This window comes from Anthonomus grandis, chromosome 13 (genome assembly GCF_022605725.1).
Source record: "Anthonomus grandis grandis chromosome 13, icAntGran1.3, whole genome shotgun sequence".
NCBI classification, from domain to species: domain Eukaryota; kingdom Metazoa; phylum Arthropoda; class Insecta; order Coleoptera; family Curculionidae; genus Anthonomus; species Anthonomus grandis.
In genome coordinates this window covers 17,897,108-17,912,020 of record NC_065558.1, presented here as the reverse complement: position 1 = coordinate 17,912,020, position 14,913 = coordinate 17,897,108, and the positions used below count along the sequence as shown (strand labels likewise).

The 14,913-nt window shown below is 31.7% G+C and overlaps 2 protein-coding genes across 3 annotated transcripts in view; both read right to left on the bottom strand.

Moving 5' to 3' along the window:
- Positions 1–14,913, bottom strand: part of LOC126743748 (uncharacterized) — a 234,638-nt gene that overhangs the window by 218,116 nt on the left and 1,609 nt on the right. The gene's annotated exons all lie outside the window — the stretch shown is intronic.
- On the bottom strand, positions 3,587–5,859 carry LOC126743751 (uncharacterized). Its single transcript, XM_050450970.1, has 2 exons — positions 5,629–5,859; positions 3,587–4,330 (listed from the first exon to the last, which is right to left on the bottom strand). The coding sequence occupies exons 1-2, from the start codon at positions 5,774–5,776 to the stop codon at positions 4,083–4,085; spliced, it is 396 nt and encodes a 131-aa protein (XP_050306927.1). The 5' UTR covers positions 5,777–5,859; the 3' UTR covers positions 3,587–4,082.

Genomic DNA, 14,913 nt, shown 5'->3' with positions numbered 1-14,913 from the left:
CCAGCGCTCAGGTAGCGCTCGGTTCTGATGAACCTGGCCAATTACACCCTAAATGATTGACCTGGCACGATTACTTAAAAGGATTATCTATCCCTTTTCGGTAAACCCCAATATATTAACATAACTTTGCATAGCAAAATACTTAAAAGGGATTATTATATCATTACCTGGCACCACCTTAAAATCGGTTTGGACCCATTTTACAGGCGACCGTATTATATTTTAAAAAAAGCTACTTACAAAGCAAAGCTGTACGGTAAAATAATTTAAAATAAGTAGGCATAATTCTCCTCGTCTAAATCTGCCAAGGTTGCATCGATGGGCGGGCCTATATTTCGCGCACATCATTTACTCCATCTGTTCGGTAATCCGACTATAGATGTACTTTTGGGTGAGCCACTATGTAGTAAATAAAACAGTTCAATTAATAAATTAATTGATACTATGATTTCCACTATACATAGGTGCTATGACATTATATGATTGGACTGTAAACATATTGGAATACTGACTTTTATTTTTTCCGTATTTTTATTCCCTTTTGTGATAATTTTTAATTACGCCCTAGACCTTTATTTAAGTGAAAAATTTGGGCTTTAACAAATTTGAGATTTTCTTTTAACTTTTGATTTAACTTAAATCTGGATAAACCTGTAAAATTTAAGATACAAGAATTTAAATAATTAATGAGAAAGTAAAATTGCTCGAATAATTGAGAAGTTTGCCAACTCTTAAGACCTAAGTAAGTATGGGTAAGTTATAGTAGTTACTGTTTGTTTTTTCAATAAAATATTTAGCAAGTATTTGAAAATAATACAATATATTCAATAACATCTGGGTGCATTTTTCTTGACATCGTCAAGTTGTCATTGCAAAGTAAAAAACTAAATAAATCCAATTTTCTGAACCTAATAACCATCGAAGTTTTTTATGTTGTTTCCTTGTAAACGATACATCGATGCTTCCAGTAATACGGAAAAAATTCGCCATCAGTGTAGCATTAGCATACATATAGTCTGTTAGCGCTGACTTCGGATCTGTCTTCATAAATCTCAATGAATACAGTGATAGGGTCGTATAAATTTTGTGCCGTTTGAAGAGATGGTATTTAGGGTTTCGTTTTGTGTAGACTTTTCAGTAGCTAGAAATACGATGTATTTTTATATTTTTTTTTTTAATTTAAATATTTTTATAGAGATAACTTTCATAGTTATCACAACATGCCAAACCCAATAAGGACGACAAAAATTATATCTATTACCCACTTATAAATAACAAACAATTTCTCTAATTTATTTCTTATTATGTTTATTTAAATTGGTTACACGAGATATTGCATGAGTAATTTTAACCTTTTAGCCTGTATGTATAAGATAAAAGTGGATTTAATATTTTTTATTCAGTAAAGTAGTGTTTTGCAGTAAAAATATTCAATTTGTTATGTAAGTTCTGGCTAGATTATTATTTTGGTAAATGCATGCAGGGTAAAGATTATTCAATATATAATTAAACAATGTTATTTGGATGATATAATAGATAATATAGGAATAAAATACTATTTTACAACGATTAACACAGAATGTCTCTACTATAACGGAATCGAAGATCTTATGTAACGTTGATCATCCAAAAAGCCCTATATAATGCATTGTAATTTTTTTATACCAGTTATTTTTATTTACTTTTGACATACGGGTGCTTGCAAATGCTAAATTTTTAAGAAAACTAAATTTATCTCTGAAACTGTAAATTTTCCGAATACATCTTAAGCATATAATAAAAAAACATGCAAATATCCGGGGAATTCAAAAATGTATTTAACCATAGACTGTTTGTTTTTAAAAAAGGATTCTTTATAGGACGCTGCTTTTTCAAAACTACCCTATAGATTTCTTCTTCTACCCCGCACCAATTCAATATAAACTGGATACCGGTTAAATTTCATGAATTTTTGATATGTTATATATATTGTTATCCTGAACAAATATCTCTTTAGGCAGGAAGTCCAAAAATTGATGGATTTCGAGCAATCCACCTAATCTCTAGAAAAAATTTTTTTATTAGCAAACCTCAGATACTAGGTATATAATACCTAGGTATATAATACCAATAATAATGAAACAGACTTGCAGCCACGGTAATAACTTTGTATTAGTTGTAATTTTCTTCAACAGTTTTGTCTGATTTGTTGGTTTTCTTTATCAGTAGAATATGTCACCCAAACTTAATGTCAACGCTGCTGAGTCGGTCCGTTTTCATTTCCTAGAATTTCTATATGGAATCCTTTGTCAGCTTCTAGGTTATGAAGGAGTAAGTTTGATTTCATATTTAAATATTAAATCATTAAATTTGTGAAAATCTTGTAGTTGTGTGGCTTTAAAGGTAATTCAACTTTACACGTTTTTGGACATTTAGTTCTGTGGCTCGATCAAGTAGTTCTCAAGCGAGTTGAGCTCTTTCCATCAAAATAAGTGAACAATACCCAATTATTATTACTATTCAATGAAAATCTCCCGTATCGGAAAGAAATGCTAAATTTGTATCTGTATAAATTTGTAAGTGTTAAAATATTTTAAAATATTTCGGCCTTCTAATCTCCACCTTGATTTTATAACTCGTTGAAACCTTTAAAACTGAGCAGACAATAATTTTGATTGAATAGCGCTAACACAATAATATCATTATTTTAAAGCATCTTTTTATCAGTATCAGAATCATATTTAAATTAATTTTGTTAAAAAGCAGCATCATTGATCACTCGAATATAGACCATGAATATAATATGTCTTTCTAAAATAAAGTTGGTACTTAGTACTCAGTACTTTGAATACCAAGTGCCGGAGGTGCCATTCACAATTGCTATCACTCCAGGACTCTGAGGTTCTGTATGAAATGTGAATTAAGTAACTTTCTTACCGATAATTAGTAAGAACAAAAATCTACTTAAGAAATCGTCTCACAGTAGCAACAGTCAAACGTGTCGTCTAACTGCTTGAATATCTGGCCCTCTAATCATAGCTAGTAGGTCGGTGTTGCCAGAATTAGAGGAATTAGACTGCTAATGGTTGGGTAGATATAGTTTTTAGAGATTCGTTGTGTTAAGGCTTGGTGGTTAGCTCGCCAGTAGTGTAAGGCGGACCACACATCAAAGAAACATGAAACGTCAAACAAGAAACATGAAATATGAAATACGCAACGCGAAACTGTTTCGGTGATACACAAACTAATGAATCAAAAATAACATTAGTTTCAGTTTTCAATGGACAGCGATGATAGTTTGGACGACGCAATACTTGCTGTTGTTACCATATTATTATTATCAAAACATAATAAAAAACAAAAGAAACGACGTTATTGGGTGCATCCGTATAACAAAATAAACCTTTAACATGGTTCATATGTAGTATCAAGAGAATTAAATGATCATCCGGAAAAATTTCAATCATTTTATAGAATGTCTTTGCATTGACATTTACTAGATTAGTTTCTGTGGTCGGCACTCATTTATTTAAAAAGGATACGAACTTCAGACTGCCTTTAGGAGTTGAAGAATAGTTGTTAATTACTTTGAGGTAAGTAAAAAATAAAATTAAACATATATTTTAATATAAGCAGGTTACAAAATTCAAAATATTATTTTATTGAAAAACAGTTGCATTAACAAGGTCCGCATATTGCTTTCCATTATCAGTTGAATATTGTATGTTGCTGTCATAAGAAGATACTGATACTGCAGAAAAATAGGGGGATTAAAAAAGTATATGTACAGTACTATGCGCACAGTCTTCATTTAAGATGTCATCATAAAGAACAAAAATTCGTTTTTTAAACTGTCTCTTTTGAGCATCATTTAATTTTTTTAAATCAGGGAGTAAGCTTTTCAGGAAAAGTAAGTCGGCGTCTTCTTCGACGGATAATTCTTTCTTTTCTATATATACATAATATTTATTACTCAAGGCATTAAGATATTTTACAGCTGAATTTTCCCAGTTTTGAGTACTTTCAATTTTGCGTTTCTGCGTGTGAAGTGCCTATTTCATTCACTTCTTTTTCAATATCATTGTTTTCAATATTTGAACTATCTACACTTTCTTCTTCATTGCCATAGGCTTGACTGTTTGCGAATGATTATCACATACCTCGTCTTCATCAGACTCCGCATTTCCAGTTTGATGTCGGCTTTTCGTATATGGTATCAAATACTTCATTGCATCTTCTAAATAGAATGGTTTCTTCTTTTTTCCAGAACTGCCATTTACTTTCTTGTTTTCTCTTAGATGTCTTAGGAGACTAATTCGTAACATGCTCCACCTCTTTTTACATTCCTCAACTGAAATGAAACAAATAATATCATGTATTCATGATATTTATATTGGAAATATACTAATGCTATTTATGTTTGTTGCAGGTTTCTCGCTACGGGTTGTTCATTTCGAGCGCTATCCTTTTACTTTATGAGAGGAGAAACTACCATAGGATATGTTTTTTTTATATATATACCCAACATCTGGAAGCCTCTATTCTCAGGACAGTGTAGGATCTAGAGAGAGGCGTGTCCTCCCTCCCAACTCTTCTCACGGATGACTTTCCTTTCCACATCGCTGCACACATCTAGTATATAAGCCTATAGAATAGTAGTTTGCTGTCAGTTTACACTTGATAATGGTTGGAGATACTTACCAACCGAAACGTCGTGTTACATTAAATAAATAAGACAATGTAAGTCCGACAAGATGTTTTACCATAGGATATGTAGTGAACGACAGCTAAAGCAATTTGGAAATACCTCTAAAAAGAATATATGCCTTTACCTTCAGAAAATATGTGGCTGGAAATTGGTAAGAGATATGAAGAACTATGGCATATCCCTAACTGTGTAGGTAGTATAGATGGTAAACATATGCGAATCCAAGCTCCACCGAAATGTGGCTCTGCTTTCTATAATTATAGATCATACAATTCGATCGTCTTAATGGCAATCGCTGATGCCGATTCTCTTTCTACTGCAATATTAGTAGGTGATTTTGGAAGAAACAGCGATGGTGCAGTATTTAAAAATTCCCAGATTGGTAGGCTACTTAATGAAAATAAATTAAATATTCCACCGGCAAGATCACTTCCTGGAGATAATAGTGGTCCTTTTCCAATATTTTTCATTGCAGATGAAGCATTTGCGTTAAGACAAGAAATAATGAAGCCATATCCACAAAGAACCTTAAATAATGACAGAAGAATTTTTAACTATCGCCTTTCAAAAGCGAGAAAAAGTGTTGAGTGCGCCTTTGGAAAACTCTGTTCTAAATTTAGAGTGTTTAATACACCAATAACATGCAATGTGGATAAAACTGAAAATATTGTAAAAGCTGCATGTGTTCTATACAACTTTATCCGAAAACACGATGGAGTATTTGTTTTATCGGATACTTCTATGCAATTACCCCAAAACCTTATAAATATTCATCACAATTATGTGGTCGACCAACAATCGCAGCAGTTCAATTAAGGAATAGATTATGCCAATATTGAAGTGGCCTTACCATGACAAAATATAGTATGTGTTTAATTTAAAATGTTGAGTTAAAATGTATTCGCACTAAATAACTAATAAAATATTTTTACAACACTCACCTGTATATTTTACTTCAATAGCCACCTGCTGCCATGCTGATTCCTTGGCGTTTCTATTAGAATACTTCTCCAACTTATAATTATAAAGAACCTCATGTTTTTCAATCACTAACACAAACATCACATTAAATGCTTCGTCGTCTTTCATTCTGTTTTCATATATGTTTGGTCAAATTAACAAATAATATGAAAAGACCTTCGAAATATATGTAAACACTTAAAAAAAAATTAGAACAGAATCTATTTCATGCAACAACTTTCAACGAGATTTGCTTCTCCATGACGTCACATGAAACGCATTACGCCGATGTGCAATTTCCTATTTAAGACAGTGTGTTGTTATTTTAAGAAATATATTTCATGTTTCTTGTTTCACATTTCATGTTTCTTTGATGTGTGGCCCGCCTAAGATTTAGATATTTTAAAAAATATAAGCGACTTCTTCTTCCAAAGATCAGGTGGGTTAGCCTGTTTGATGTGGGTTGTCTTTAGAATTTAGGTGAGTTTATTTTAAAATCCATTCATTTTAAGTCCGTCTTCTCGTGTCTTCACATCCTTGTCGTCTTATTAGAAGAAACAATGATAAGTGATGATAAGATAACTATTAAAACTTTAGCTGTTGTTCAATTAATATCTCATAAATATGAAATTTATCGTATCATCACAATCAATCTTAGTACTGATAGTATAGGAATGGAAAGTGTTCGGCTCATAAAGATATATTTTACCTAAATACAGTAGTCTAACTATATATTCCATTTATATCTATCACTAACAGCTACATCCATTTTGAGATCTTTGGATATCACTGCAAAATACCTTTCTGCAAATTAATCTATTGCGTTCAGAACGAAATAGGTATATTCTTCTCAAATTCGAAATACGAGCAATTATAAATGCATTGGAAAACCGATCAAATGTATAAAAATTGACTAGAAATTCTTTAAAACAATAATTAAGGTTTTGTACCTGGTGATTTAACCAGTACCTGAAGTACTTATTTTAATGACACAGAGTATGTCATTAAAATAAAACATTTTTATTTTTATTATTATTTTTTTAAGTACATACTTACGATGCCACTGGATAAACAACTGGCTTATATCAACATAATAATCAATTTAAGTTTTTAGATATCTTTCTTAGTTTTCAATTCTTCTAATGTTGGTGGATGGGTTAAACTATATTTTTGATAGAACCCCACAGAAAAAATCGAGACCTAGGAGGCCATGCTACAAAAGGGCTATTGCGACCAATCCATTTATCTTGAAAATTTTCATGGAGCCATCTTCTCACAGGTGCACCATTATGGATCGAAGCGCCATCTAGGTGAATATATAAATTCTCCTTAAATATCTCTCAAAGATTATTTAGGTGTTGAGACTAATAAAATTTATGCAGTATTGACAAATATTATAAATGAAAAAGAAGAAAAAAGGGCGAAATCTAGCCTAAGGCTACTCAAACTTAACCCTAATAAATAATAAATAAATATCGGTAATCATACATAATAATAAAAAGAAAAATAATATAAAGATGACGTATTATAAAGAAATAATTGTTCCCACTAAAAAAATTCTTATAACCTTCTTTAAACTTAACACGGGGAAGAAATAAGACTCACAACCTGCACCAAAACAAGATTGTACACAAACAAATACCTTTGTATGCAATCGTATACAACCATCATGTTACCTCTGAAGCACACCATACTAGTGAGCTAAAAAATAGGAGCTCAACAGTTCTCTAAACAAATACAACCTTAATCCTCACTTAAACTTAGTTAAATTATGAAGTAGTAAATCATTGTTTGGCAAGGAGTTGCATGTTTTAATCGCATTATAAGTAAAAGACTTCTTGTGTGTTGTACCTATTATGTCAAGTAATAATAAATTTAAATTTATTTCTGGTATTTATATCATGGACGCCCAAATTGGTTTTAAATTTATTTTTTAGAGATTTAGATATAAATTTTAAATTAGTAATTAAACCATGCATAAAAACACCCAAATGTTGAGTTCTACGGTTAGACATAATGACCCAGTTCAACTCATTAATTTTATGTCATGCGTGATCTGATTTTCTTAAATAAAAAATTAGATGAATACATATATTCTACATCTTTTGAATACGATATTAATCCGCATGACGAAGACAAGAGCCATAAATAAAATCAGCATAGTTGAAGTCGAAGTACAAGAGTTTCACATAAAATTGCCATTAACTTTCTACTTAAAAGGTTTCTGTTGGAATATAGTTGTTTAGGCCGTGTTTTTTAGAGAGATCTTTAGATTTAGATTTAGTTTATGATTAATAGTTAAATATTAAAGTCTTGAAGAGAAGTGATAGCACATCTGGGTATCGTCAGCAAAAGCTTGTATCTTTCCGACATGAAGAGAGCTTATAAGTTCAGACGTATAAATAATAAAGAAAAGAGGACTAGGGATAGAGCCCCAAGGTACTCCTGATAGTATGGCACTAGACTTCGAGTACACGCCATTAACAAACACTTTTTGGAACCTGTTGGAGAAATACGATGCAATAAGTGATGAGTCGACGTCAAAACCAAGCTTAAAATCTTAGCTTTGCCAACAAGAGTCGCTGATAGTGTCAAACGCCTTGAAGTAATCTAATAGTACAAGAATACTTTCAAGTCCATGATCCAATGCCTCAATTATATCATCAGTTATCCCTCAGCCAAGGCGCAGTATGAATATGCTTTAGAGTCTAGCAGAAAAATTAGAAATAGTGAGATTAGTGGTGCGAGAAACTGTCACTTATATCGTACACCACGGTGCCTCAAAATAAATCGAATGTTTAATCAGCGGGGTTTGGTGGTACAGGAGAAAGTAAGACGGCAAAGAAATCATCAATAGGATGCAAGAATTTTAAATCACTTCCGGCTGAATCCAACATTTAGTTTAAGAAGCTTTGATAGTAGGCGGAAGAGTACAGTTTCAAGATATTTGAAAAGAACTTCGATTAAACCGTTAAAACCAAGGTTTTTCCACACGTTACAACAAGGTGATGATCAGAGAAGAATGGAATACTGTTTAACCATACAGGCTAAATTTTACGAAGTCTATTTAAAAAAATATTATTTACTGATGAGGCGAAATTTTTTACCAACGATATAGTATTATCTTAGATTATTAGATATAGGAGTAATGAGAATCCTCCCTTGGGTAATTAATTGCAAAAACCAATATTCTGATAAAGTAAATGTATGGTATTATTATATACGTAAGACCATATTATTGGACCCTTCTTTTTCAATACGATTTTAAATGTTGCCAGATTCTTGGTTTTCTTGTAAATTGAATTCTGAAAATATTCAGCGATAATGTATCGCACAATGTTAAAATTGCACTTAAGTATTGCAGATGGTAGCTCAGAATTATTGGAGGCTGGGCGTTCGTAGGTAAGGATTTAATATGAGTCACAGTAAGAATAATAAAAAAAAAATAGGCGCCACTTAGCTTTGTTAAAACTAAAAAAATGTTGAAACATAAAATATTTTAATTCCTGTAAAAAAAATTTGGACTATGCTATGGCAAGAAGAATCAACAGTTCCCAACAATAACCCATTTTATTTACATTTTATTTAGTGTAACAAACTAAATTATTGTTCTTTATAGGCAAATATCTATAAATAATCTATAAAATGTAATTAATTTTTCCAAAATGATAATATTGTATATTCACGGAAAGTTCATGAATCCTTATTAAGCGTGTGTATTATTAAAAATAGAAATTATACCCAGTTTTACACAAGTATTAATGATTTAAAAATATAAAAAAATGTTAAGGTGATAAGGGTAAAACTAATTATAATAAAAGTAAGTAAGCATAAAAGAAGGAATTATAAAAATAGCTGGTATGAATTTGTCCGTTTGCAGTCACTGACACATGGAGCCTCACTAAGATAAGTTGGACGGTCTTAAGTGTTCTTTAGATGGGGCTCATAACCGCCGATAATGGGGTTAGAATCCTGCACAGTCCATGTAATTTGGAAACCAGGCTGGTGTCACAGATAATACGTCGTGGAACTTTAAACCATTAGACCCTCAAGACACTGGTAAAAATAAGAAGTAATCGAAATGATGAGAAAACGACAAAGGAAAAAAAACCTGATAAAATTTTCCAATGATAATAAAAATCTTAATGTCACCACGCCGGTGCAAATAAAGAAATTGTCAGTTACTCACCTCGCTAAGTTTCTTACTAAATCTCGATCATCCTGTTATGGAATTACCAAATTATGGCTTTATAAGTGAAAAGGGGTTCCAACAAATAAATGGGAAGCCATAGTTTAGACGACCTGCACCATTTTCCCTCTCTGGGCGGGTGTAAAATTTACGTGTGCTGCTATCAACACACGGGAACCAAATCAGTGGCAAGTAGTGATGGGATTATTCAGATTAAAAATCATTCATAATTCGATTATAAAAATAATCGGTAGCATCCGATTATCGAAAAATAATTCGATTATTTTGCATGAGTGATGGAAAGATTAAAATTAAAAAATGAAATATAATCGTCATACGTCTTGTTCACTCGCAAGTCGTTGCCATGTCTTTTCTTTTTAATTCTTTATGATTGATAGTAATAGATTTTATTTATTTTTTTTTTCTATAAAATATTCAGTGTTTAATAATAATAAACATAATTATTTTTTGATATTAAATACTGTAGGACGAAAGTACGCAACTTTTAGATACAATTTCAGATTGTAATTTACCCTAAAAGTAAATATAAAATAATTAATTCTTTTAGTTTTTTTAAAATCTTTTATTTTTTTTATAGAAATAAACATATTTTATTTAGTAAATAATGGTTATATAAAATCATTCTAAGAATAATTTAAAATTTTCTTGCACATGTGACAAACGGCTTGTTTTGCATCGAGTTTGTTTGAAAATAATGCCAAACTACTGATTTTTTTAAAATTCCGGATCTCATTGTAAGCATTATTTACTATTTACAGGAATACTGACTTCTCACAGTTTATCAATAATTTAAAGCTAAAAATATTAAGATTTAAAATATACTTTTTTAAGAAACAGCAACAGTTTAATGATCAAGGAACAAAAAAATACAAAATTATTTGTCACAAATTGATCAGCTGATATATGTCCATAGATAAACAGTTTATAGGGGTTAAGTTGTATATGTCTTGTGATTTGCGATGTTGCAATATATACAGAGGAGCGATTTTTAATTCGAATTATAATCCAATTATTGAATTCATTCATAACCCAATAATCCGATTATCGAAATAATGCGATTTTTCCCATCACTAGTGGCAAGGTCGAAAATAAAAATCGATACCGATCCTGACAAGTGAAAGATTCCCCTTCTATACCCAAAGCAGACAAACGTCAAGTCAGATACCCATGGACAATGGAAGCAAGGAGAGCAAAATCCCATACATTAATAAATTCGCGTTGCGGTACTACTTATAAATTTGAGATGAACAATAAAAATGTATTTTAGTTATATGTATCATCAAAAATTGTTACGTTATTTAACTAATAAATGAAAATAGTCTATATTATGATTCAGTTGAGTAATGAATGAGGCATTTGCCTTGTTACAATAAAAATTAAATTAAATATAAAAATAAAATGCTACAATGACGCTCCGATCCATGCTGTACCTGTAAGAAGATGGCTTAATGAAAATTTTCCATATAAGTGAATTTTTTTTGTGGGGTGCTAACAAAAATAAACTACATAAAACACATCCATAAACATTAGAAAAATTGAAAACTTGAATGAGACAAGCATGTGAAGAATTTTCTAGACAAGAGTTACAGAAAATTTGCCTAAGAAATAGGAAGATTTATGAAAAATGTATTAGAGATTATGGTGGTTTGGTCAAAGAGTTATTGAGTTGTTATCCAGTGGCGTCAAAAGTATGTACTAAAAAAATTATAATAATAATAAAAATGTCCAAAACAAACTTAATAAGAATCTTGGGTAAGGAGTAAGGATAAGGATTCAATATAATTTAACAGATCTCAAATAAATAAAAGTCCTAAGGGCAGTTTACCTTTAGGAGAAAAATATCAAATCCCAATTAACACGTACGTCTATGTATAACTATAATCGTACGGCTTGTATCCATCTTAAGTGAGACACCCTGTATATGACTAAATAAGATAATGACTAAGGTTAACCGACCTGTTTAGATAGAGTTCTAATACTTGGTCTGCGTTTTCATTCAATAGCATAAAGCAGGTATTCACATCACATTTCTCAAGTTTCAAATTTTTGGTTTTGAGCCATATTAAAAAATATTTAATTAACAACAACAGTAAGAACAAGAACGATAACAATAAACAAAAACAACGAACAACCATAAAAATCAGCATTAAATTTGAGAAAATGTAACCCGGAATAACTTTCGAGAAGCAGAAACTTCAAAAATCAAATGTAAATAATGACACAACGTTAATCATTTTGTTTTTTGCATTACCATGGTTGCCCATGGCTATCCACTATTATCAATGTAAATAATTGTAGAATTATGTAAGGTAGTAATCTTGTCACATTAATAATTATAAAATTAAATATGAACTATACGATCTTTTTGAAAAGCTCTTGGCAAGCGGAAACCAATTTTAGAAACATATATAGGGTGTACCTTTAAAAAAATAGTTATCTCAAGATCTTAAAAACGGTAATCTGTAAATAAAATTTAAATACGCTACTGTATTCGAAGCAAAAAAATCTACAAATATCAGTTTTTACTTTTTTAATATCTGACAATAACAAAGCTACAGGGCATGCCTGAAAGTAGATTTTTTCAAAATCTTCCTGTAGCAAAAAAACTAAGATAGCTATGGCAAATATTTAATTAGTGCATCTTTAGTTTCATTAAAAAGTAGCAAGGTGTCGCGAAAGCCGCATTTCTCTTTTCATAAGCGAGAAACATTGTTGTTGACATGTTTGCTTGAAATTTTTATAAATCTGTCAATTATTTTTTATTTTAAGATAAAAGGTCATATAACAGCGTTTGTTTAGAATTCAATTTACTGTCGATTAAGAATTTTGCTCACTGGATGCCCCATTAAAAAAATTGAACTTTTTGGCACATAAGTCGCGAACGCGTTTTTCGATTTTTATTTAATTTCACTATTGTAATTAGCAGAAAATATACTACTAGTTTGTCTATTTAACCGACTTTGTAGCTCCAATAATAACGAAGTTAGCAATAGTGCCAACTTAACTTTGGGCCTATTAGCGTTATATTTTATCATCGTGGTAATATTATCTACTCCCCGCAGTCGTTGACTCTGATCCATCATATTTTGTTATAAAAAAAGTTAAATAATAAAAGCTCTACTGTAAATAAAGAGAGAAGCCTCAGAAGTAATTATCTAAAAAAACTTAATTATTACAAAATTCAGTCAAATATTATGAATATTATACATAGAAATATAAGATGTTTTTTAATACTACTTTGCAGATTTTTCTGACTTAACCATTTATGTCAATACAAAAATATTGATATTGTGAAGATCTTAGTTTGTACGAATAAACTCAAAATGAATCAGTAATATTTAATATATCGTCAACCAAGGTTATATCGGACGGCAGGGATTATATCGGATGATGTGGTTGTACTTTAAATTGCGCGCGCTACAGATGTTGGGTGACAGTTCGGTTACTAAACAAAAATATCCCTAGATTAATAGATAACCTATCAGCCGTACATGTGCTTTGCGATCAATCAGAAAATCAAGGTAATCTCACAAAAATTAATTATTAGAGTCACTTTTTTCGTTAAAATTGAGACAGCCAATTAGTGTCCTCTGGCCTGTGAACCCTGTGCATGATAGCTACATGGCAATGGGATTAATATTTGTTTTTAATCTCCCCATAACCATAAAGTTTATTTTGCGTTTTTCTTTTTCGCATAAAATCGAAATTAACTGAAAATATGTTTTTCATAGATAATAACGGATATGCCACAAAAACACCTTCATAAGCTGGGAACGCCTTATCGGCACGAATATTCCTAAGAAAGCATGAAAATAGCATTGAAGGCCGTATTATATGGTGAATATTCATTCAAACAGGCAGCAGAAATGCACGGAGGGTCAAAAAGCACCCTTTACGATATTTACAGAGGTGAGCATTCTGACAAACTCGGGAGGCCTCCAATTTTGTCAGTGAGTGAAGAGCGTTGGATAGTAGATGCCATGACTACTGCAGGAAAATTCGGATATCCTTTTGAGAGGCAAGCAATCAAGAAGTTCGTGCGCAAGTATATTATACAGTAAGAGCGTAAATATATAATGTTTTAGCGATAATAGACCTGGTGATGACTGGCTGGAACACTTTATGAGTTATCACTCCGTAATTGTGAAAATATTAAATAAATGAAAGCTGAAATCACAGAAAACATGACTAAAGAATATTTTGAGCACTTGAACGAGACAATCGAGAGAGTCTCACCTGAAATATTGCTAATATGCATGAAACAAATCTAATAGATGATTCCGGTAAAAAACTCGTTTTTATTTCTTGTGAAGAGAAGCATGCGCGAAGGATAATGGATATTTTTAAAATGTCAATGTCTGTTATGCTTACTGCGGCTGAAGATGGCACTTGCTTACCTCCATGCGTTGTGTACAAAAGTACAAACCTCTACCCAGACTAGATAGAAGGTGGTACCGAAAACACGCAATATGACAGAACGCTAAGTGGATGGTTCGATACTCCTTGTTTTAAGGACTGGTTCCTCAAAACAGCCCTTCGATACATGCGACGAAAGGAGGGCGAGAAGGTTCGTATTTACGACAACCTGGCAAGTTGTGCCAAAATCTGTATTTCCTTCGCTGCTGGAAAAATCAAAGGATAGCATATCAAATAATATACAGTCTGGTTTCCGAGCATCCGGCGGCATAATCCCATTTGATCCAGAACAAGTTTTGAAAATGTCTCGGAAACAACCAGCAAGAGGCACAGATGATGCAATGAGAGCATCATTTACAGAAGTGATGAACCCGATTGTTGTTCCTTTGGATTAAACCACGACTACAGCTAAAGGTAAGTGGAAGATTAACGTCCCCGCTGGCAAATCGGTGGATCTTGAAGACTTATGCGAAGTGTATGGTGGTACGACAATTGTATCTATTTCTAAAGCAGATATCATTAAAGAAGACGCATTAAAGTCTCAACAAAATGCCAATCATTATAAGATTATACTACAAACTCTGCGATCTTTTTAGAAAATAATAGTGTTAACGACGACTTCTCGTCTAAGGTACCGGAT